The sequence below is a fragment of the Aquarana catesbeiana genome, linkage group LG06 (assembly GCF_042186555.1).
Source record: "Aquarana catesbeiana isolate 2022-GZ linkage group LG06, ASM4218655v1, whole genome shotgun sequence".
In the NCBI taxonomy this organism is placed as follows: Eukaryota; Metazoa; Chordata; class Amphibia; order Anura; family Ranidae; genus Aquarana; species Aquarana catesbeiana.
The window spans coordinates 141,392,974-141,418,934 of record NC_133329.1 but is presented as its reverse complement, the minus strand read 5'-3'; the positions used below and the strand labels follow the sequence as shown (position 1 = coordinate 141,418,934).

General features: G+C 40.4%; 1 protein-coding gene across 3 annotated transcripts in view; it reads left to right on the top strand.

Moving 5' to 3' along the window:
• Nucleotides 1-25,961, top strand: part of TRRAP (transformation/transcription domain associated protein) — a 242,519-nt gene that overhangs the window by 113,575 nt on the left and 102,983 nt on the right. For all 3 annotated transcript variants that reach the window (XM_073590992.1, XM_073590991.1, XM_073590990.1), the window contains 6 exons: nucleotides 1,622-1,747; nucleotides 6,022-6,168; nucleotides 8,782-8,984; nucleotides 9,866-9,987; nucleotides 13,739-13,952; nucleotides 17,728-17,907. In XM_073590992.1, the coding sequence (XP_073447093.1) occupies nucleotides 1,622-1,747; nucleotides 6,022-6,168; nucleotides 8,782-8,984; nucleotides 9,866-9,987; nucleotides 13,739-13,952; nucleotides 17,728-17,907 (992 nt within the window). The remainder of the gene's footprint in view (nucleotides 1-1,621; nucleotides 1,748-6,021; nucleotides 6,169-8,781; nucleotides 8,985-9,865; nucleotides 9,988-13,738; nucleotides 13,953-17,727; nucleotides 17,908-25,961) is intronic.

Sequence of the window (25,961 nt, the reverse complement as noted above, 5' to 3'; positions counted from 1 at the left end):
TGCGAGGCTTCTACAATGAACGGTGTGGGGCATTTGTACATACCGCTAAAAATAATAAAGGCTACTGTACTGGGATGTACTCCAATCAGCATAACAGTATGACCACCCACCAAACCCTTCAAGGCATGGTTTAAGTATTGCAAGATGGGGCCTCCATGAATTGGACTTCTTTTTTCAGCACATCTCACAGGTGCTCGATTGGATTTAGATCTGGAAAATTTGGTGGCCAAGTCAACACCTCAAACTTATTTTTATGTTCCTCAAACCATTCTTGAATTCATCAGACCAGGCCACCTTCTTCCATTGCACATGTGGTACAGTTCTGATGATCACATGCCCATTGTAGCTGCTTTTGGCTGTGGACACGGGTCAGCATGGGCACCCTGACTGGTCTACAGCTACACATCCTCATACACAACAAACTCTAATGCACTGAAACCTTTCTATTGGAACCAGCATTAACTTTTTCAGGTATTTGAGCTGCATTAGCTCTTCTGTTGGATTGGTTTCCTTCCTTGGACCAGCTTTGGTAGGTCCTGATTACCGCAGACCGGTAACATCCTAAAAGATGTGCAGTTTTGGAGATGCCCTGACCTAGTTGTCTAGCCCATTACAATTTGGCCCTTGTCGAAATCCTGACTCAAATCCTTACGCTTACCCATTTTTTTCTGTTTTCAACTTCATGTTCACTCACTGCCTATTATATCCCACCCACTTTCAGATGCTATTGTAAGAAAGGTAATCAATGTTATTCACTTTATCTGTCAGTGGTGTGAACAGGTGTATATGCGTGTCACCCAGGAGGTACACCTGGAAGTAATAGTCCTGAATGATGTCTAAGCCGAGATGGAACTGGCCTTCTGGGGTTTTTTCCTTGTTTTTTCTTTCCTTTTTTCCTTTACTTTCCTCTTCCTTCCTCTCCTCCTTTCTTTACTTCTCTTTCTTTATTTTCTCTTTTTACTCTTCTCTTTTCTCTTTTCTTTTCTCTTGCTCCGTTCTGTTCTGTCCCACAATGCCACCACTAGCTGTAGGTGTGAATTTAAAGTCTGCAGGCTGTTGGTAGGGGGAAGCTCTCTAGTTGTTTCATGAATCGGTTTAGTTAGGAAGGAGAAGATTGATGTAACTGTACCTTGTGGTCCCCTCCCTAGGGGACCTTGTGACTACAACAGTGACATAATTTAAAACAAGGGAAGAAGGCACTTCCAGCACTAATACTACATAGCATATGAATAGATTGGTTTTCTTTTGCCAGACTGAAGTTCTTTCCATTAGGAGAAATAAATATTGGCACTTGGATCAGTTTTATCTTGTGAGGAGCACAGTCATATTGCACACTGACATCTTTTTGTGCAGCTACTATGACAGGACATAGAAGAAAGAACATTGTCTTTTTTTCGGCACCCTGGTTTCTATTTATTCCCTGGCACTGCAGTAGATGTACATTGTCTTGACAGGCCTTTTAGAGTTTGATGATTCTTGAGCTGCTGATAACTTTCTATCTTCTCCTTCTGTCATTCTTTATTCTGATGGTGGGAAAAAATGCATCGAAGAACTGTTAAAAGGGTTCCCATTCCACATTCTACTTTTTTAAAAAAAAAAAATGTTATGCATTGTATCTCAGGTACCTCAAGCGTCGCATCCAAGTTCGAGGAATTAGAGTGCTTATACGCAGCTGTGGGCAAAGTCATTTATGAAGGTCTTACTAATTATGAAAAAGCTACAAATGCCAACCCGTCACAGCTCTTTGGTAAGTGCGGAATTCATTATGAAAGCTTGTGGGATGTTGTGCTAACTAACCATGGTCAATATATTCAGGATAGGACTGATAGTTTACCAGCCTGCAGCAGTGTGAAAGAAAAACACTAGTCTATGAATAATAACAAACGTTAGATTTATGTGCATTTAGGATTTATTATATTAGCATAAGCTTTAGGCCCTGTACTGAAAGTTAAATTCAGTACCCGGTCGGTTTGTAAGGACTTAATCCCATCTGTAAAATATGAAAAGGCATCGTACTTTCATTCTGTTACCTAAAGCTTTTTAGGAACCCCATTCAACTGACTTAAGTGGGAATACATGGGTGAGAGCAGCAAAAAATAAGATGTACCACCGTTTTTTGTTTTTTCCAATGCAATTCAACACAATTTTTTGGTAGGAATGGAAGCTTATGAATGTAGTCAAATGCATAGCAATGCTTCTGGAGGAGCAGGCTCTTTTAGCCCTTTTTCACACTGCCGCAGCTTCAAAGTCGCACGACTTTGAAGCCTCCATCCCAGCGCGACTTCATTGCAGCTTTGCATACAACTTCTTTAACAGGAGTCAATGCAAGTCATGTTGAAGTCGCGCCAAAGTAGTGCAGGAACCTTTTTCTAAGTCGGAGAGACTTGAGTCGCACCCATTAGACCGCTTCTATTGCCGTTAATTGGGCGTAACTTGTCATGCGACTTTGAACTCTCAAGTAGCATGACCATTCTCGGCAGTGTGAATCGGGGCTTAGTGGCAGTTTAGGAAGATGCTCGGGTGTCCTCTATTTGATTAGATTGCATGAACTGAAATGTCTGAGTTTACTGGCTTATAAGAACAATTGATTACTGTCCCTGATACTTTTTTTTATTTGTACTAACATCCAAATTTTCAGGACACGCTCTTGAGGCATGTCCCCTTCTTCCACGTCCAAGCAGTACTAATACACAGAGTTTTAGCAACATGTTAAGTAGGACAAATTTTGTGAAAAAAAGTGCAGAAAGAAGGAAAAAATAAAGCACAAACAAATGTACACAGAAATGGTAATCAAACTTGGATCGTTAGGCTTCATGTACAAGGGACATTGTTCAACCTCTCCTGAACAATTCAACTTGACAGCTAGAAACCGACATCTAAAAATGGCCGTTTAGCCACGTTTACATGCCGCGTTTAGTTGCCTTTAGCCGCGTTTGGCATTTGAAATGCCTCTAAACACAGCTTCTGAACGCCTTTTTTTGGGTTCCAAAAAAAGCCTCTAAACGCAACTGCCTAGAAACGACTGTAAACGACCCTGTGTACATGTACTGATAAAATAACATAGAGGAGAGTTCAGGAACAGTAAAAAAAAATGCCCAACTGCTCCTAAACATCTGTTTATCAGCAGCAGTGTATGTGAGGCTTTAGTAAGATAAGGCAGGGAAAGGGCTCATGAGAAACTTTTTACCAATGAAAGTTCTTGCCAAGTTAAAAAAAAAAAAAAAAAAAAAAAGCGTTCAGAGACAAAGCAGAAACTGTTAAAGTAGTTGTAAACCCTTACCTACACCCAGTGAAGTGACTGGCCCTAGGTGATGCACAAAGATAAATCAAATCCTCCTACGCAAATTGTACTTGTTTATCTGTAGTCTTCTTTACATCCATTCAAAATCTGGAATTTACACAGCTTGTCTAAGCTTTCAGAAAGCAAAGGGCGCAGAGCTGAAGTTGCACTCTGCAGAGCTCAATGATGAGAGCTGATTGGAGGGAAGGGACATACCAACCTTCACACAGCACACAGGAACAGAGTTGAGGCTGTCAACCACAGGCTGCATCCTGAAGCTCCTTCCCTGTCACCTTTTTACCTCTCATGTGAGGAAAACCTGTCGAAAGTAACTCTTGCATATAGCAAAGGAACAAGGCAGCAAACTGAAATGACACCTAATGTTCTGCAATAAGACAAGTACACACTATAGTGGGATATGCTTTGTTCATATTTCATGTCTGAGGTTTACAACCACTTTAAAACACAGGACCAAGACCCCGCCAACTGCCGTGCTCAGTGAGAGCTTCACCAAAGACAGTCTGACCTTTCCCTAAATTTCACATCAGCATGCATCTTGGTATGCTGATGTGAAATGGCCGGGGATGGGGAGTAGGCGGGTGTTCAGGGTTTTTTTTTAAAAGGGCATTTCTACTTTTGCAGCCATATTGGGATAATACCTACTTTATATTTGTTACATGTCCCCATTCACATGACAAAAGTAAGAAATATATATTTTAAAATTGTATCTTTTTTTTTAGATGCTCTTTTGTGGAACTTCTAGCAAGGAATAAAATCTACTTTTTTTTTTTTTTTTAATTTATGAGGGGTCCCATTGTGGAGGCTGGAAGCAATGCGGCCAGCGGCGATGGCTGCCCTGTACAGAGAGAGAGGAACTGACATTGTTCCCCTTTCTCTGTAACCCTGTAAACCGGGAGAGACGAGTAGTTCACCCCTTTGTTTACCCTGGCCACCAGCGGCCATGTAAGTAGCCGATCAGACCGATCTGTGAGTTGGTTAATGTGGGAGTGGCAGCCCCAACATTTTTTTTTTTTTTTGTAAAAAGCTAAAAAAAAAAGAAAATGCAGAACTATTTAAGAATATGAGGAAAGGAAGAGTGCCGAAAGAGTGAAGAGCCGCTTTAAATTGCTAAGTTTAGCATGTATTTTTTGCTATGTTTATTAACTGTAATTTATTTTTTTAAACCTATTTGAGAAGGTTAATATTTTGATTCTTTAATTTAACTTAGTATGTGGTTTAAGTCTTTTTGTTCCTAATGCACTTGTTCCTGCTGTGAATTTGTGAATTACATCTGTCAATAAAAGACGCATAATATCACATAAAAGGATCCAGGCTGTGCAAGGTTTAAATGCTAGCTGTCCCTCATTGCCCTCCCCTGTGATCTTTACAGACAGGTGTAATTTTACTTAAAGTATTGCCAGTTTGTCAGGTGTCAGTGTGTATTGTGAAAAACACTTAGATTCCAGTTTAATTTAATCAGTTCTTTTGAAAGTGCTTCAAGGTCAAATGCTCGGGAACCTGCAGTGCGCCAACACTGATCAGGAAGAATACTCCTATATAGCGGCTGTCTTGATTATGTCTATTGAAGCCTGAGTGCTGTTCCTGGGGGGTTAGGATAAAACTTTAGATTTTTCTTTATTACTTTTGAGAACTTCTGGTGAAACTATTTTTTATTATTATTATTATTATTTATTTAGTTCAGGTTCTTGTTTAAAAAGAAATTCTTTAGATTTAGGATATCAATTGCCTAAAGGGAAACCCTATAAAGTATGCTCCATTTTATATGTTTTGGTTTATTTTGCAAGGTCAATAAACCAATGCTTTATATACATTTTTTTTAAGCTAAACTCCAGGCAGATCTAAGTTAATGCAGCTTTGTATCTATTAGTCATTGTAAATCAGGGATCAGTATAAGTACTCCGATTTGAATAGGTATAAGCTTCTTGTAAGCCCTTTACAAAAGAGCTCTGACTGGGGGAGGGACAATCGGCACAAGGAGCCAGTTAGGCTTGCCATACACGTATAGATTTCTCTGACTCATGGGATAAAAGAATCTTTCCTGTCGGTTTGTGTTCTGACAGTCGTCACTTTTGGCTGTCGGAGTACCTGAACAGTGACTATATCTGATTGGATGTAGTCACTGTTGAGCTGACAGTTGTCCACCCAGCTACTTCGACAAAAGTCAAATAAAAAAATATAATTTGTTGAGCTGGGTGGTGCCGACAAGGTCCCCAATGGCTCAAATTTTAGCTGATTTAGCAGGAATTTGATGATGTTGGAACTGTGCGTGGCACGTTTTTGTTGTGTTGCAGCGCTCATGTGCTAAAAGTACAAAGTTAGTTCACAAACATTAATTTTCTGCTAATAAAAGGTAAAACATAAAGCTGATGATATGTTGGCGCTCAGCAAGACTGGTGGCTTTTTCCACTATTTTGAGACATGGAGTGCAGCCTGTAACCTTTGCAGGGACATATCATTGGACACCACTGTGGTATGCAGAAATAAGACAGTCTTTTGTTTTTGCTGCTGGCGTGAAGGAAAGCTGCAGAATAATGAAAGAAGATTTTGATCCATTGTGTATACCTTGAAGGGCATACTGTCTAGTACCAGGTGGTGGTAATATTTGTGAGATTAGCGTTTTTTTTTTTTTTTTTGCTAGAAGCTGTACTTCATATGTAAAATACCATCTGTGTTTCTGCAGGATATGAATTGCAGCTAATATCTGGTTTTGAATTAAATAGGTACTCTGATGATATTGAAGTCGGCCTGCAGCAACAACCCAAGCTATATAGACAGGCTCATATCTGTCTTCATGCGCTCTCTACAAAAGATGGTGAGGGAGCATTTGAACCCACAGACTACTCCTGGAACTGCTGAAGCCAATCCAGGTAATCCTTTTTTTTTTGTTAGTTCTGTCCCCTGACATTTAATTTCCATACGTTGAGAGTAATTTTCTCCTTTTTGCTTTAAAATGGTTCTAAAGCCTAAACATTTTTTTTAATGCATTTCCTGTTTCATCCCCTTTATTCTTACCTGAAACCTCATTCAATCCAGTGCTGTGCCCATCTGTAGCAGCTCTCTCCTTTCACTTCTTGGTCTCACAGGCTCTACTGAGGAAGTGGGAGCCATTGGCTCCTACTACTGTCAGTTAAATCCAGGAGTGGGGCTGAGCCACACTGTGTCTATGGATTGAGCCTGCACAAGTCCCCCATAGCAAGTGGCTTGCTGTGAGGGCACTTGCAGAAAAAGAAGGAGCCAGGAAGGCCGGTGGTGGACCTGAGAAGTAGAGTTTTAGGGCCGCAGGTAAGCCTAAAACTATTTATTATTAAAAATATAAATAAGACTTTACAATCGCTTTAGGGGCTTGTTCACACTGTGTGTGGAGACCTGCATTTTTTGCACTTGAAAAATGCAGATCTCTGCAAGGCATTCACACCACAACTGAGCAAAGAGGTGTGGAACTGAGTGCAGCATGTCTGCATTTTTCTGCCCTGAAGTTCTTGTGAAGTCTCCATACATCCAATGTATTAACAAAGTTAGAAAAAAAAGAAGGTAAACCATACCCTGCATTGTAAAATGATGTAAAGAGATTACATGGTGGTGCAGTGCATGATGCGCAGTGTTTATTATACAATATATCCATTCAGATCTGATGATGGATGCTAATGGTGCAAGTTCATTGAGGGAGCATTCTTGTTCGGGACATATTTCTGATATCTGCTCCTTGAAAAATGTCTAATGGTGGCAATATTCAACCGTAGAGATGACTGTCACCAGATTCAGCTAAAATTTGTGAAATCAGGCACTGTGTCATCACATGTCTGTGGTTACTTTTATTAAACGGCACAGTTTAGAAGCATCTTCAGAGGAAAAACGCAAGATACTAAGAACTTTCTCTAACTGATCTCACATACAAGCTCAATGTACCTGAGGGCATGCTGTTTTTGTCTTTTTATGGAAGCACTACGACTGCCTGTCAAACACTATTTCCTCCCATGTGTTTAACCTAATCATTTGCATTAAAATTGGCCCTTTTAATATTTGATTAGCAATGGGTTCAAGGGGTAGTCAGGTAGTTACCACAATTGTATAAGGGTGCCTATAGATGTAGGGGTAGTTGGCTGTGGAGGCTTGTTCTATCTCTCTTCTGACACCTGTGATTCTTGAGTGTTCCATGAACAGAAATGTTTAGCTTGGCACATATTCAAGTGAATGGAGAAAAAAACCTTGACAATTTACATAGAAGTTAGCACTGCAAAGGATCTGCAGTCAGCAACTAGTTGTATGTTTGGGGAATTTACCTATAATGACTTTCTCCAAACATACCAGTAGGTGGGGCCATATTCCTTTTCTTCTGTGCTGGCAAGTGGCATTACCATTTGGTGCAAGCAATTCATAAGCTTTCACTGTGGTATGTAAACTACACAGTCACAACTACCCATTGTCTGCTATTGAACCTTTGTTTTCAGCAGGCCCCATGGATGTTCTTTTTTATTACTGCTGTAGCATTATTTCAGTTTCTGGATCTTCGTTGGAGTGTTATTGTGGTATCTGCAGCCAGCACTTTCTGCCCCAAACTGAATCTGTGGCCAATTAAGAATACCTACCAGGGACTTGCATATGGTAGTTGGCACAACCTTACACACCATAGCCTGTCATATTCTTTTGGGTATCTTATGGAGAATCTTTTGCCTCCAGAGCAGAGTGCTCTGATGAGGAAGAGGCAAACCTGTGCTGCTGGATCTGCTCCCCCCTCTCCAGCTTTCCTTATTCTTGGTTTTTTGGGCCATCCTAATATCAGTTTCCTTAGTAAATCTGCATTTCTGGGATCCAGGGGGTGCACTGCATGATATTGGAGGTATCGGTTTTCCTTGCATATGAGTGTGAGGGTAGGCATAGAGGCTTGCAGGTTACCACGCGTTGGCGTTTCTGGAGCATGAAAAAGGTGTCAGCCCTGGGAGACATATGCAATTAGATGGAAAGAGGCACTGGGGGACATCTCAAAGTCCCACCCAACTAAATGCGGCAACTGCAAGAAAATGAATCCATGAGTTTTGGGGTTTCAAGGCAATCTGCATCTTTAGGATACTGTAAGAGTCCTGAATTTCCCATGTCCCTTTCATCAGTGGGAAATGCTCCTTCCATTTTTGGACTTAGTTCATGCTTGCAGCCACTGAGCTATTCGAATGAGTACCTCTTAGTAATTCCTGATTGTTCCAAAAAGAATAATTATTTTTTTATTATTTTAGAATCAAACTTACCTAGGTGAAAGCAGCATCGGACCAATGTCCCCCACCAAGCGATCAGACACAGCTGATCGCTGTTTTCAGAGCTCCCTGAGCAGAGAGCTGATGACTGTTTAGTTTAGTGGCTCAGAGCAATTGCAGAACTGCCTAAGAGCAGCTATAAGTTATGTATTCTACCTTTGTTATCCAGAAGAGACTTTTCTCTTCATCATCTACCTTGAATTGCTCACACCTTCTCCTCCTTTTTATCCACAGCCGGCACTAGTGAGCTGGTCATGCTGAGTTTGGACTTGGTGAAAACACGTTTGGCAGTAATGAGCATGGAGATGAGGAAAAACTTTATTCAGAACATTCTGACTTCCCTCATTGAGAAGTCTCCGGATGCTAAAATCCTCAGAGCCGTAGTGAAGATAGTGGAAGAATGGCTGAAAAATAATACACCAATGGCAGCAAATCAGGTAAGTTGTAACTTATTATTACATAGTTTTAGTCTGATGCTACAAAGGGGCAGATATGAAAAAATGATTAAAGATTATGTTCCAACTTTGTCGACTTTATCCAAAAGTAGATGTTTAAGTGGTTATTCTGCTGTCTAGTTATTACTTTATTTGAAGGTTTGCAGCAAAGAGTTACCATTTGACAGAAACGGGAGAAGGCTCTTTGCTACTAAAGTGCTCTTTAAATTCATAATGTACATACTGGCCCCCCTTATGGCTACATCTTTATTTAATTGTGATGGTAAATACAAATCTTTTTAGTTTGTGGTGGTCCAAAAAGTAGGTTGTTTTGGGATTCAAGAGTTTTGAGTACTCCAAACGCTTTAGTGGAGGTTGAGTTGCCAGTTTGGTAATTAATGACTACATGGAAATTAGTTGTTATTTTTGAGATAGAATGAAGATCAAAAAGGGCAGATCTATTTTTGAAAATGTAACTCCAGCTAAAGTTGTGTTTTTTTTTTTTTTTTTTTTTTTTTTTTTTTTTTTTTTTTTTTTTTTTTTTGTTTTTTGTATGAAGATGGTGGGACAGATTGAGAACATCTTGGGTTTTTCTTTTTGCATCTCTTTGGGAAGATTTCCCCTCACGTAGTGACACGAAAAGTACAAGTAGATCTTTTCAAAGTTAGGGGAAATCCCTTTTTTTATTGATTCGTTAGAACTGGAATCCCTATTTGAGAGATTTCCCTTCACCTCATGGATGAATCTGTCTGTATTGGGGACAGAAAGTGATAACCTGACAGAGGTTCTAACTCTGCCCACTCTAATCAAAAAGTTCAGAAATGTTTTGTTTAGGCTAATTTTTCCAAGTGCGATAGTTATCACTGCTTTCTTTATTAATGCAGACACCTACACTCCGAGAAAAGTCTATCTTGCTGGTGAAAATGATGACCTATATAGAGAAACGTTTTCCAGAAGATCTAGAGTTAAATGCACAGTTTTTGGAACTTGTTAATTATGTTTACAGGTATGTAAGAAAAAAATGTAACCCGTGCTTTCAATTTTCTGAAAGTTCTATGTAAACATAGAGGAGCAGTGCATATTTTATAGTATATTGTGTGTGTATATAAAATTTAAAAGCACTAAATCAGAGCTGCCTTTAAAAATTATGTATTAGAACACCACCCAGACTGCATGATGTGTGGAGTGTTGCAGTGTCATTCATTCTGAAAGGCACCCCAACACACATTGACAGTGCAGTTTAATGCATCTGCGTTATAGCCCTCCACAATGCGGTTCTTGCCTGGTAGATATGGTGCAGTAAAAATAAAGTGCAGGTTTTTTTTTTCTTCTTACCAAACAAAATGAGTGGACTACTCAGTGTGCCTTAAAGGAGAAGTATGGGTTTTTTTTTTTTTTATTATTATTATTATATTATTTGAGTTTTTAGCGTATTTAGTCTTATGGGTTTTTAATAATCATACTTACCTCGGTTCGGTGCTGCATCTGTTCTCCACCGGCTACAACATTGAGAGCTCAACGATCAAACATCATGATCGCTCAGTATGCGGGGGGGGGGGGTGCCGGTGCCCCCTGAGCAGACATCTGGTCATTTTCAGTCACTGCTGTCTGCTTAGAATGTCCAGAGATGATCAAGTATTTCAAACTTTGTAGTATTTTACAGAATGAATCAGAAACCAGCGCTCTATTCCTAAAGCTAAAATATACTATGAGTACTTTCTCCAGTATAATCAAATAGTCTTATAGTCTGTATAAACCTTCAAAATTAGAACACATTAGTCCCCACAACATGTGAATTCTTCTTCATGTCTTATATCTCCCTTTTGTTTCTGTGCCCCTAGTGTGAAATACATTTTCACTAGACATTCTGACACCTATGCATCAATGGGTCACATCAGGCTCAATGCAAATCTCTTTCTTGCTTCCCAGATGTCTCCCTCCTTCTTGCTGAAAAAACCTCCAGATATTCCACTGTTCTTATGGTGCTCTGGATTTCTCATGCGAAAACCAAAAAGCCATTGGCTGTCAATCAAAGTCAGTCAGCCAATCGGGGGAGAGGGGGCGGCACCAGGTCAGGGCTTCAAGTCTGAATGGACACATGGAGATGTGACTCGTCTCCAGTGCCCCCATAGGAAGCTGCTGACTGTGGGGGGCACTCGATAGGAGGGAGGAGCAGCAAAGAGGGACCCAAGAAGAGTAGGATCTGGTCTGCTCTTATATAACATAGTTTGTAAAGTCTCTTTTTAATCACTTTATGTGGTTAAACTGCCCTCAATTACAGACAGAAGATGTTTCTCTTTATCTCTGCCTAAACATGTTGTTATAAACTTGGTAGGCTGCCTGTTTTTATTTTTTTGGACAGCCTTTGGCTTGAGCAGAGAACTCTCTTCACTGAATCGAGGAAATGCTGTTTTAGGATCGCAAAGGGGGGTAGAATTGCAATCTTGATTCTTTAACGAATAATTGTGCATCTCTACTACTTGCCCAATCCCTTGCTCCAAACTTGCAGCAAATGTTCCCAGGGACCCTCAGATTACTCAAGAGAATAGTAGGGGAAAACACAGCTCATAGTGTAGTGGGATTAAAAAACACTATCTATTAAATAAAAAATATAAACTTACAAAAGTCCAGAAGATAAAATCCACATATGATGGTAAAACAAAGGTGGCGGACCCCTGACTTCTGGTTCCTGCCTATGCACCTGACACCACTTCCTCAACGTGTTTCGTCATGTGACTTTCAAGAGGATCATATTTACCCAGGGGTATAAGATGCTTCCAGCTGCTGGATACAAAAATTTGGAGTTGGGGGTGGCACCTGGAGCACTGGATAATTGATAATTATAACTCTTTGTAGTATTTTATATTTATAATTTTCTGGGCTTCCATAAGTGTACACTGGCAACTGATGCAGTAAAATGTCCAGTACATTTGATCCGAGCTTACTTCCTTATTATTTGCCTATGAAGTTCGGTTTCTTTTACTCTTAACTAAGTTGTGTCATTTAGTATGTGCAAGTCATCTCCTGACCACTATCCACACGATTTAGCCGACAGAGCTCAGAAGACTATTTAATCTGATACTAAATTGCTTTAACCTCTTGTTGACAATTACACGATTAGCTGCACATGGTGTTCAATATGTTGCAAGTGAAGTGATTTCCACAACCTTTTATTGTTTTAGGTCCTAGTCCTATAATAGCACATAGCGTAATTCAATTACAGCATGGAAAAAAGCAGATGGGGGCCAACTTCCACCTAGATCAAAATCATATTTTTAAGTTTGTATTGAGTGGAGAAGGATTATAACCTTGCCATTTATCGCTGTGTACCCTTATTTTCTGCTTTGGTGACTACAGGAAATTAGGTAAAATCTCCCCAACAGCGCACAGATAGTAATAAAATGTGACAGGGGTTCTGATCCCTCCTCACCAGTTTTGGATCTGGCCTGTCTGATGCGGGGGTGCAGTAAAAAATGTCAGGGGGACAGTGGATATGAGGTCAGCAGGGCAGAGGATAGGTTCAGCAGTTTTTGTAGGGCAGTGTACAGCGGCTATTGGTTATTAGGGCAGTGTATAAGGAGTCAGCAAGGCAAAGGATGGAAGGTCAGCAGGGGGTGAGCTGAGGATGGGGATTACTGCTGGCAGGGCAGAGGACGGGGATCTCCACTGAAGAGAGGAAGAACCGGGATTACGGCTGGAGAGTCAGAGGCAGGGATCAGCCCTGGCAGGGCACTTTCCCATCCCAGTACTGTACACAGCTTCTCCTTTCTACACTACACAGAGCTGAAAGCACTTTGCATATTATTTTATATATATATACTGTGATTCTGTACTTGCCAAATATGCTGTAGAAATCTCCCTCCACTCAGTCTGGCTGCAATCATTTTAACTGTGGGCAGCTGAAGCAGCTGCCTGTTCATTTCTGGGATTTACACAGACACACACCTCCAGCTCTGCAGCTCTTATTGGCCCTCTTATGACTCATCCCCCCTCCCTTCCTGGGAAACTCTCACAAGAGTGAGAGAGCTGTGCATGATGTCATAAGCCTAGGCTAATGAGCAGACAAACAGGAAGTGGGCTGTATAAGGTATTTACTGGCAGAATTTTTTTTCTTTGCTATCCAAAGTTAAAACGACAAGGGTAGAAGATTTAATAGATTGAAAGATGAAAAAATGACTGAAGTTCTGCTTCAACTACTGTACTGTATTGTGAAAAAAAGGACTAAGCACAAAACTCCAGCTCAATAGCATTTTAATTTGCATAGGTACAGAACACAAACGAAAATTCTGTACTGTACAATACAATGATGTATATTGCATCATTCAGGTGGGGAGAGCTGGTCGTAAATCCAAGTGGTCGTTAAACGGGTAAGTCGTTAAACAAGGAGTATCTGTACACAATGTCAAAGATTTCTCTTCATGTCCTGCTTCAGAGGTAGTGTTGAGTAATCTCTCCAGTGAGAGTAAAGGAAAGACCGTATTCAATTAATGATAGATATATAGATTGGTCTGGATATAGATCATCCCAATAAGGACAGTGAGGAAAAACTGATAGATTCTAACCCTCCCTCACTAGTAACAGCTAAAAACTATGAAGTAAATATTGGCTGGTATTCCAATTTAAGTAAAGAAAAGAAAGGTGCTAGTTCAAAAATTGCTTTATAAGCCAAGTACTGTATTCAAAATAACCGTATTGGATTGCATTTGGTCTTGGTATGAGATTTTTGAACAGAAATGTATTTGGTTTCCTCATTACAGAGATGAAGCTCTTTCTGGGAGCGAACTTACTGCCAAACTGGAACCTGCTTTCCTTTCTGGACTGCGCTGTGCACAGCCCCTCATCCGCGCCAAATTCTTTGAGGCCTTTGATAGCTCTATGAAACGCCGTGTATATGACAGACTTCTGTACATCACGTGTTCACAGAACTGGGAAGCTATGGGAAACCATTTCTGGATTAAGCAGTGTATTGAGGTAACAATTTACTGTAATTAACGGTATCGTTGTCTGTTAATTGTTGTTAGATCTGTATGGGAAGGGCTTTACTATTTGTGCAAAATGATGCAGGCCGTGAGTGCTACACAGTAGGTGCTGTACAACGTTTGTGTCTTTTTTCTTCTCCCAGTGCACATCCACCAGTCTGGTCTGACTGATTGAAAGTAATGTTTGTTTATGTCGTTTAAGCCAGCCATACATGGATCATAATTTAGCTGCTTCAGGGGGGACTGACTGAATTTCAATCTATGTATGGGCAGGGAGGTTGTGCAGAAGACGTTCTACCAAGATTTTCCCCTCTATAGCCTGCAATGCTCATCAGTGTATTCTGACGGTGGGGAAGTCTGCCGGCAGTCAGAGTACAATAACTCAATGGGCCCCATCCACACAATCAAGTCCTTCTTCTTTTTTTTTTTTTTTTTTTTTTTTTTTCAGCCATCTATGGGCTGCTTTAGACTTTTTGTTCTTTGAATCGGGAGAAAATGACCATATGATATTACTTGAAAAGGATATTTTTAGCATGACATATGTGCTACAGAAGTTAAGAATCGGGTCCCGACATTTTATCTCAGCAGTTGCTTCTCAGGGAGTTATTGACAGTGCAAGACAACACCAGAGTACTCTGACTTTATGAAGTATGTAAAGCCCCCGTAATAAATGCCAATTAAAAACACAACCTCCAAAATTTTGTGAAGGTGGGCGCTCCCTTAGAACATGTCCATCTGAGAGGCATGCAATGGTGGTGGCTGTGTAAACCAGGGTTTTTCAACTGGGGTGCCACGACAAAATGGCATATAGCCCATTACACTCATATCATGAAAGGGTTACTCTTTTTACACCTTTATACAGAGAGGATGGAAAGAGCTCACTACACTTCCTCCTGGCTCTTTCCTGCTCTATGCTGTTATCTGTACTCTTGTCGGCAAAACAGTAAGCTGCCCGCCCGCGTCCTGGCAACCAGTGACATCGGTTGCTAAGGGCAGGTCGGGCGGCTTTCGGTTTTGCCAGCAAGCGTACAGTTAACGGCATAGAGGAGAGGTGAACTCTCTCCCTCTTCTCTGTACACAGAGTAAACCCTTTCATGATATAATCCATAATGGCGCTCCCACACGTCCACCAATTACATGTACATTTGTGTTCGCTAATACGCATGGTACTGCAGTGCCATGCATTTTGTTAGGGTGCAATTTTAAAATCATAACGACACCTTTTTTGTGTGTTTCAGGAGCATAGAGCAGCCACAACACATGGGAACACACAAAAAAGCGTTTGTCCACGAATGCACCTTCTTGAGTGAACGTGCCCTCAGACTGGTGTGCCCAAAGATTTTGCTTAATTTTAAAGGGTGCCTTGACTGAAAGAGGTTGAAAAACACTGGTGTAAAGCAAAGGTTCCTGCAGACTCTTCCTCCAGCCGCGGGTCTTTACCAAAATATGGACCTTTGGTTTAAGGGTTTGAGTAATTTTGGTGGACCATTGATGCCATCAGAACTTGTGCTTCATTGAGAACTACTAGCCCCTGTGCAGTTGTGGTAGATGGGATTTGTAGTCTGTTCATTCTCTGAATGGCTGGTCAGGCGGAGATGAAAGGTGCCTCCTGGAATAAGAACCCCATCATTCAGATAAGTGAGGGCCAGTTTAGGGATTGGGGGGGCTTTTAATGTGTTTTTTTTTTTTTTTTTATGGCCGTCACGTTTCATGAGCGGCAGATGTTTGAGACATTGAGTTGAAGTTGCTAATTTCCCTGTTCGAGATCTGCAATTTGTGCAGTATACAGTGCCTAGAAAAAGTATTCATACCCTTTAAAATTTTCCACATTTTGTCATATTGCAACCAAAAACTCAAATGTATTTTATTGGGATTTTATGTGATAGACCAACACAAAGTGACACATAATTGTGAAATGGAAGGAAAGTGATAAATGGTTTTCAAAATTATTTACAAATATGTGAAAAGTGTAGCGTGCATTTGTATTCAGCCCCCTTTTACTCTGATACCCCTAACTAAAATCTAGTGGAACTAATTGCCTTCAGAAGTCACATAATTCATAATTAGAGTCCACCTGTGTGTAATTTAATCTCAGTATAAATATAGCTGTTCTGTGAAGCGCTCAAAGGTTTGTTAGAGAACATTGGTGAATAAACGGCATCATGAAGGCCAAGGAACAAACCAGACAGGTCAGGGATAAAGATGTGGAGAGGTTTAAAGCAGGGATAGGTTATAAAAAAATGTAAAGAGTATGGCACAACTGCAAACCTACCAAGACATGGCCGCCCACCTAAACCGACAGGTCGGGCAAGGAGAGCTATAATCAGAGAAGCGGCCAAGAGGCTCATGGTAACTCTGGAAGAGCTGCAGAGATCCACAACTCAGGTGGCAGAATCTGTCTACAGGAAAACTATTAGTCGTGCACTCCACAAATCTAGCCTTTATGGATGAGTGACAAGAAGGCCATTGTTGAAAGAAAAGCTATAAGAAGTCCTGTTTGCGAGAAGCCATGTGGGGGGACACAGCAAACGTGAAAGTAGGTGCTCTGGTCAGACGAGATCAAAATTTAACTTTTTGGCCTAAAAGCAAAATGTTATGTGTGGCAGAAAAGTAACACTGCACATCACCCTGAACACACCATCCCCACTGTGAAACATGATGGTGGCAGCATCATGTTGTTGGGATGCTTTTCTTCAGCAGGAACACGAAAGCTGGTCAGAGTTGATGGGAAGATGGATGGAGCCAAATACAGAACAATCTTAAAAGAAAACCTGTTAGAGTCTGCAAAAGACTTGAGACTGGGGCGGAGGTTCACCTTCCAGCAGGACAACGACCCTAAACATACAGCCAGAGCTACAATGGAATGGTTTAGATCAAAGCATATTCATGTGTTAGAATGGCCCAGTCAAAGTCCAGACCTAAATCCAATTGAGAATCTGTGCTAAGACTTGAAAATTGCTATTTGCAGACGCTCTCCATCCAATCTGACAGAGCTTGAGCTATTTTGCAAAGAAGAATGGGCAAAAATATCACTCTCTAGATGTGCAAAGCTGGTAGAGACATTCCCAAAAAGACTTGCAGCTGTAATTGCAGTGGTGGTTCTACAAAGTATTGACTTATGGGGGCTGAACACAAATGCACGCCATACTTTTTACTTATTTGTAAAAAAAATTGAAAACCATTTATCATTTTCCTTCCACTTTACAATACTGTGCTATTTTGTGTTGGTCTATCTCTATCATATAAAATCCCAATAAAATACATTTACGTTTTTGGTTGTAACATGACAAAATGTGGAAAATTTAAGGGGTATGAATACTTTTTCAAGGCACTGTAGAAATGGATTTGCCTCTCCATCTTGGGTAGTACTAGTGGAATTGTTTTTTATACGGTAACAGCCTCCAGGCTGAAGGGAAAATGAATACTGTAAATCTGAAAATGTGAAAATGTAATGGCAACATGATACAAGTAGGACATAAACATGAGATTAGGAAGATCATTTCTATAAAAAGAAGACTGAAAATACGCCATTGTTTCCTTTTTTTTTTTTTTTTTTTGGAAAGGCCTTACAACGGTTTCCATGGGAGAAGACAATGACGCAAAGCACCGCGTTGAGTTTAGAAGTCATGTTTGTTTGGGGCATTTCAGCCATCTGTATAATTTCAGCCATGCTGTTTAAACACCAGTCGCCTTGACCTTGTTATATTGTGTTTCACAGTGATGTTGTTATCCTATTAACACCGTGAACTTCCTATCTTTCTGTGTAGCTTCTGTTGGCTGTCTGTGAGAAGAACACTACAATTGGCACAAGCTGCCAAGGCGCCATGCTTCCATCTATCACTAATGTCATCAATCTAGCAGATAGTCACGATCGGGCAGCCTTTGCTATGGTAACTCACGTCAAGCAGGAGCCAAGGGAGCGAGAAAACAGCGAATCCAAGGAGGAGGTAATGTTGTTCATGGAATCTAAATGCATTTCTTTGTTAAGTAAAGCAGAATGCAAAAATAGAATTTTTTAAGCCTAGTTGTATTCAGTATGCATTGCAAATTGTTTGTTAGATCACGTTGTTACTTTTTTTTAATATGTATGCAGTGCAAATAAAGTTTGTGATTCACATGGAATTAAGCAAGCAGTTGGGTTTACAAGCTGATCTATAACTTGTGTTCCTGGGACTTCGCTTCAGGAATTTTGTTGACAGTTCTGTATTGTTTGAGTGTGAGAATTTTTCTATCAAATTCTTGGTCTCCTAGAAGACAAAGTAGGGTATTGTGGGGTATAGCATTACCCTTGCCATGGTCACTGAACCTTTTTTCAAATTGCAATTGGACTCCTGAAGATTTACATCTTCCAACCATTGCTGTGCATTTGGGAGATTGCACGTTGAACATTAATCAGATGGTTGGCCAGTGTAGCATTATTGTATTTAGAAACTACCTGCAAAGATGCATTTGTTGGTTTTAAAGTGTGTGCACAAGTCCAAAACATTTTTAATTTTTAGATTGCATAGGGATGAATTAAAACCCCTACCAAGGTTATTTTTACTGCTGGTGGTGTGATTTACCTTCACTTCCTGTCCTCATGACACAACAGGAAATTAAAGGCAATCTCTCGCCAAAGTGATCGGTTGTTTTAATTTTTTTTTGTTTTAATTTTTTTTTTATTGCTGGCATTCTTTTTACAAGTCTCACCCAAATCGCCTCTATATCATGCAGGTGCGACTTTTATGCGAGTTTTGGGGGATTAGATTGAGGTCTATGGACCTCAAGTTGCATGAAAATCAGACCAAAGTAGTGCAGGAAATACTTTGAAGTTGCACAGATATTATGGGTTATCATAGGGAAACATGGGGTACGACTTGTCATTCGACTTTGCGGGGGGGGGGGGGGCTTGTTGCATGAATGGGTATGCATAACAAACTTGTAATGGTGTTTTCTAAAAGTTTACTGCAAAAGTGGAAACATTCTTTTTTGAGGTCCCATTCACATTTTTGCACTTGTGACTTAACATGCAATGCATTGTCCTATTCATTTCTAATGGGCCCCAAAACTGACTTTTTTTTTCTTTTTCTGTCAACACTGACAGGCATGATTTTTGCTTAGGGGTACCATTGAAAATAAAGGCAATGCATCGGAATGTTTATACACCAAGCACTATTGTAACATGCATGGTATCACACAAGCACACAGGTGTCGAGCCATTCTAAAAATGTATCAATGCCTTTGCCTTCTGTGTTACCGCTATTTGTTCTTTTTGCAAGATTTAAGCCGTTTTAATTGGTTCTAGGTTGTCATAAAACATTAGAATTTTGTCAGAGTTCTTTTTTTTGATCACTGTTTAAAGAAAGGAAGGAAGGTGCAGAAGTAGAACCTGTGAAGTAATGCATATTTGGCGTTTATTTCAGTAAAACGATACAGCTAACTTTAATTAGCGTCCTTTGATGTTTCTAGAGTGGAACATCTTTACTTTGTAATGACTACTTGTATGTGGTCCAAAAACACATCTCATTAATGTCTTATTGATAACTTTTTATAGTCTTGTCATTCTGTAATGGTTTTTTTTGCAACTTCCTTGCTTAATGTAACCTAAAAGCTTTCTGTCATCCTTTTTTAATTTTTTTAACAAACATTCTGCTGTACGGCATGATTAAAAATGTGGATAGCAGATCAAACTCTTTCTGAAAGCCTCGTACACACGATCGGACTTTCCGATGGGGAATGTTGGATGTCGGGCTGTTGGCGAACAATCCAACCGTGTGTATGCTCCATCGGACAATTGTTGTTGGACTCTCCGCCAACAAATGTTGGCTAGCATGTCTTCAAATTTTCCGCGGACAAATGTGTGTTGTCGGATTTTCCGAGTGTGTGTACACAAGTCCGTCGGACAAAAGTCCAAAGTACAAACACGCATGCGCAGAAGCAGAAGCGTTCGGTCTTGTTAACTAGCGTTCGTAATGGAGAATTAACATTTGTGACGTGGCAGGTTATGAAATCTCCAAATGCAGCGCACAATTCTCTTCTTCTTTAATGGGAAAAATAATGAAGCTGATTTTCTGGTGATGCTGATGGAGTTATTGCAAATGAATTTTCAAAGGCTTTTTTTTTTTTTCTAGTGATATCAAAAATATTATGTTTTGTTTTTTTTTTTTCTATTTGTGCAAGTTACCACAGCAGCATTATCCTGTAGTTTTTAAGATCAAAGATACAACTATGTTGGTGTTCCTTGTCAATTTTACATTGTATTTTTTTAAATATAACTGCCAACTCCCAAACTGTATTCTCCACAATTTTTTTTATTGTGCATTAAAAAAAAAAAAAAAAATTAGACATGCTATCTGCCAATAGAACTTAACCAAAAAGTGCATTCTATGCATCCAAAAATATAGAAAATATACCAAATCAAATCATTATTCAGCCAAAAATATATCAAAGCAATAACTCCAAGGACAATAATAAATAACACGTTACCTCCTCCGATTCTGCAACATGTCTGGTTGACGAACGGCCGTTCAGAAATGAACTGAAAAGCGCTAAATGAAAAATGTGAAAAGAAAAGCACGCATCAACTCACCAAACTTCTACTAACACAAAATTAGCAGAAGGAGCCCAAAGGGTGGCACTAAAGAGCTGAAAAACCACGTAGTACGTCACTACATTTGTAAATGTTGGCCAACAATTGTGTGACCGTGTGTATGCAAGACAAGTTTGAGCCAACACCCTTCGGACAAAATTTCACTGTTTTGTTGGCCAACAATCTGATCGTATGTACGAGGCATAAGGCTTCATGTACACTGCAGCTCCTAAACTTGAGTTTTAGGAGCTTTTGTCAGTTTTTTTTGCCAAAGCTCCTAAACTTGCACATAAGCTTTTAACAGAGTTTAGGAGCTGCTGCGTTTAGGGGAGCTTCAACCTTCCTCTCCTGAACGCGGAGCAATCGCATTCAGGATAGGAACGTTTTGGCCTGCCAGAAGACACAAACTTTGGCAAAATAGTGCCACGATTTAGCCGTGTTTTTCGGCGGACAAAGTAGGCAGTGGGAGTTATTTACTAAACCTGGAGAGTGCAAAAGCTTCCAGGTTTTATTGTCAAAGCTTAATTGAACAAACTTAAGTTAGAAGCTGGCTACCATGCACAGCTCACCAGATTGAGTGCTTCAGTTTAGGTAAATCTCCGCCAATGTACAATGAGGCCTAAAACTGCAATTTGTAGGTCACATATTTTGCAGCAATCATTAAGGCTGGGTCCACACCGCAGCACGCTCCGTCTCCCAGCAGTTTCAGGTCTGTTCACCGTTTCAGGTCCGATTTCAGCCCGAATTTTTGGCTGAATTTGGACCTGAAATAGACCAAAAGACGCACAGGACTCCTGTGCAAATTCACACCGGAGCCGCAGCAGAGATATGTGAACCAGCTCCATATAGAGCCGGTCAAAATCTACTGCTATTGCGAATTGGATTGGGAACCCCTCATCCAATTCACAATGCTGTGAACCCAGCCTGAAAGGTTCACTCCACGACTTGATTTGTTGTGAGTTAGTAAAGTCTTCTATCCTTTTTTGCCCCGTTTTGCAAATTTGAAGCCTGGCATGAATCCTCACCAGACTCCCCAACAAAATACTGATTAAAATCACTTGGGTGGATCTATGCACTCTTGGTAAAACAAAATTGAAGTTAACCTTAAGTATATCTAAACCTAAAAACTAAAATGTAATATACTGTAGCTTACGGCCTCATTCACACTGACCCTGCCACACCGGTGCTTATAAATGCGTTTAGAGGACATTTTCAAACACATGTAGGCCTCTTGCACTCTGCAACTTGAAAAAGCTCAGTACAGATTTTTTTTTTTCTTACTGAGCTAAATTAATTATAATGTGCCTTTGCACACAGGCACATAAACCAACACTGTGCATTCCTTAGTAAGAAAAATTCGAAAAATCAGCTTTTTTGGTCAGTGATTTACGCCTTGTGCGTGCAAACACATGCACAACTGCCCATTTACATATTGTGCAGAACGAGAATGTGAGTATATGTTTTCGCTCATTGGTGAGAGTGTGCACGAACGCATATGCACGAAAATGCACAAGAAAAAAAAGTCTGAAAAAGTAGATGCTCAAACAGGAGTATCATGTGCAAGAGGCCTGGAAGTGTTTGTAAAGATATTAAAGAGTTGATACAATTTTTTTTTTTAATGTTTAGATATAATTTGTCAATTGAAGATGCAGGCACGCTGTGCTAGAGTGCAGCATGCCTGTATCTTCCATAGTCAGTACACAAGCCATGCTGGGAAGTGATGTTCTGCTGCCGGGCTGGATGGCGTTCGATTGAAACGCAGAAGCTCAGTGGCAACTTCACTTCTTTTCATGATGTAAGGCCTCCGGCACTGCACACGCCCACAAGCGGGTCCATGTATCGCTGTAGAAGGTACTGTGATCACGTGACCTGCTCAACTGAGAACGGGGGATCTAGCAAAGGGATTTTTTTTTTTTTTTTTTTAAAACAAACTCATAGTGATTTAAAAGCTTACAGTTCCCTATTAAAGTTTTTCTCATGCGTAAGGTTTACAAACACTTTAAATGCATGTAATTAATTTTCACAGATGCCATTAACACTGTGGGGTTTATTTACTAAAGCTGGAGAGTGCAAACTCAGGCTCTCTTCTGTATAGAAACCTATCGGCTTCTAACCTCAGCTTGTTCATTTAAGCTTTGGCAATAAAACCTGCAAGCTGATTGGTTTATATGCAGAAGTGAGCCTGATTTTGCAACCTCCAGCTTTAGCAAATAAACCCCAGTGCGTTTACCTGTGTTTACATGCAATTAGCTTAGCTGTGTTTAGAGAAAATAGAATTCTCTGCATCCAGGATCCCATTAAACGCTGTACACTTGGCTGAATGCATGTAAATGAGGCTAGACCTACTTTAAAGGGGTTGTAAAGGTAAATTTAAAAAAAAAAAAAAAAATAACAAACATGTTATACTTACCTTCACTGTGCAGTTCGTTCTGCACAGAGTGGCCCCGAACCTGGTCTTCTGGGGTCCCTCGGCGGCTGTTTCAGCTCCTCCCCGCAAGCATTCACCACCTTAATGCGAGCTCCCTCGCATGGTGGTGAGTGCTTGCGGGCGCGCTCCCGTGATACAGCCGGCGGCTATAGCCGCTCGCTGTATCACTCGGCCCCGCCCCCCGGCGCGCCGCGTCATCGGATGTGATTGACAGCAGCGCGAGCCAATGGCTGCGCTGCTTTCAATCCATCCACTGCAGCCAATCAGCGACCAGGCTGAGCTGCAATGGAGATAACGAGAACGAGCAGCGGAGATTCGAGGCGTCAGGTAAGTAAAACGGGGGGGCTGGGGGCGGCGATATTGTCAAAAGTTTTTTCACCTTAATGCATAGAATGCATTAAGGTGAAAAAATTTTTACCTTTACAACCCCTTTAAAGCAGGAACGCAGAAAAAAATTATTTGGGAAAGTTGTTTATAATTCTCAGAATGCTTCTCCAGCTTTTTGAAAAGCTAAATACTAGAGTGTAGAGCTGGGCGATTTTCTCAAAAAAAAAAAAAAAAAAACTGCGATTTTCTTAAAAAAAAAAAAACTTGATTCACGATTCGAATCGAGTTTTTTTTTTTTTTTTTTTTTTTTTTTTTTTTTTTTTGTGGACACTGCACCGGTCCTGAGGAACTGCGGGCAGGAGTTTTTAGGCGAGGCCGCAGCTTGGAGCTAGTCCGCGGCGTCTGGCGTCGCGGACTAGGCTGAAGCAGCGGCCTCACCTAAAGACTCCTGCCCGCAGCTCCTCAGGACCAGCGCGGTGTCAGCGCCGGTCCTGGGGAGCTGCAGGCAGGAGTTTAGGCGAGGCCGTGGCTTCGGCCTAGTCCTCGGTGTCCGGCCTCGTGGACGAGGCCGAAGCTGTGGCCTCTCCCAAAAACTCCTGCCCGCAGCTCCTCAGGACTGGCGTGGTGTCAAAGAAAAATCTAAAAAAAATCAATTTGCTTAAATATTGAATCGATTTGACCTCTCAACTCGATTCAAGATTCAAATATATTTTTTTCCCCAGCCCTACTAGAGTGTCAGCATGAATGAGGGCTTCCAGTCCTTAGGTGTGGTAGTTGCATTTTTTTTTTTTTTTTTTTTTTTTAACCTGGAAACCTGCAAATAATGCTACCTGTCTTTTTGTGGCTACACTCCTTTCTCCAGTGTATCTATAGGGACAGCCATGGTTCTCATACAGGTGGAACATGTCAGCCTTCGACATATATTTTCTGTACTTGCTGAAAATGTTCTTAGCCTGAAAAAATGAAAACTAAGGCAGCTACCACATCTAAGGACTGGTAAGCTGCAGTATATTACATTTTTGTTTTAGATGCATTTAAATGGTAGAAGCTGTAAACAATGCTGTCAGTTTTAGCTGTCCAGTATTGAAGGAGTTGTAAAGTCTCAAGGTTTTTCACCTTACTGCATTCTATGCAACCTTCTGTGGTGCAGCTTCCCCTCTTTTTCTTACCTGAACCCGATCGTTCCACTTACGAGCACGAGCCCAGAAGCTCCAGCCCTTGTCTCGGGTTCTCATTGGATAGATTGATAGCAGCAGGAGCCATCGGCTCCCTCTGCTGTCAATCAAATCCAGTAACGCCGGGGGGTGAATGCGGCTCTCTGTGGGGGCACTCGAGGAGGAGCCTGGAGCACTAACGGGGGACCCCAGAAAAGGAGGATCGGGGCCGCTCTGTGCAAAACCCTTGCACAGAGGAGGTAGGTATGACATGTTTGTTATTTAAAAAACAAAAAAACAAACCTTTACAATCACTTTAATCCTTACAATGCTGTTTCTTCCAGAGCCAAATTCTGGAAGCTGTGCCCAAGAAAAGGCAGTGTGCAATGACTAGTCACCAGTATTGTAATGTTCTGCAGTGTCACTGTGTGGAGGCAGCCATCTTGGCCGAGGCAGGGCTTTACTTTCTCATGAACAGCACAGTGGTAATATGACCAAATCTCCTGAGACTAGCAGTCTGTGTCTGATGCCTCCTCTTACACACTGTGAGAAAATTGGATTAAAACTTCCGTACGAGGAACGATCGTTCGATTTTTGTATGGTGTCAACACAACTTTTAACATCTGATTCCGACTTTGCAAATGAAAATTTCCAAATGGAGAAACTCTAAAAATAAATTCCGTACATGAACAAAACAAACTATTTTCGTTTTTAATGTGTACCCTTTTCATATGCTTTTCATCCGAGAAATATCCGATAAAGCCTTTGCTGTACGAGAATATTCGTACATTATTTCTATCTTCTGTTCCGACTTGCTGTGAAACATCAAGGAAGACTGGCCAATCATTCACCCGTTTTTTTTTAGTGTGTACCCCACATTAGATTTCAAATTGCAGATATACAACTATGTACTTTAGCTGTAAGCACAGGAGTACCTAGGCACTCTCATACCAGGAAGTTTGCTGTTATCTTTCAAGAGGAATTCAAGATTTTTGTGGTGGATTTAGTTTTTTTTTTTTAATAAGAGTTCTACTTTGATACAATTAACACTTCTAGCTTTTGCCTATAACATACTACATTTTCAGTTTTTTAGTTCAATTCAGCTTCAAAGTAGAACAATAGAAATAACTTTCTTTTTTTTTTTTTTTTAAGTGCTTGTCTATACCAATCACCGATACCTACCGCAAATGTTTTGTTCACACTCCATCTGTCAGCAATGGTACAAAGCATTGAAAAGTTACTTACAAATGAAAAAAACATTTTTTTCGTGATTTTTTTCAATGTGCGACATGTAAATTGAATGTTATATATGTAAAAACGTTAACAAAGCAAACATAAAGTTTTAATTATTAATAGTTCATAAAATAGAAGTGAACAAAAAAATTAATCTGCAGGAAAACAATAATTAAAATGGAGAAGGAGAATAAGGAGTTAATTCAGGCTGATTAGAGTAAGTAAAGGGTTAATAAGGGGTTAAAACTGAGGAACATTTTTATATATATATATATATATATATATATATAT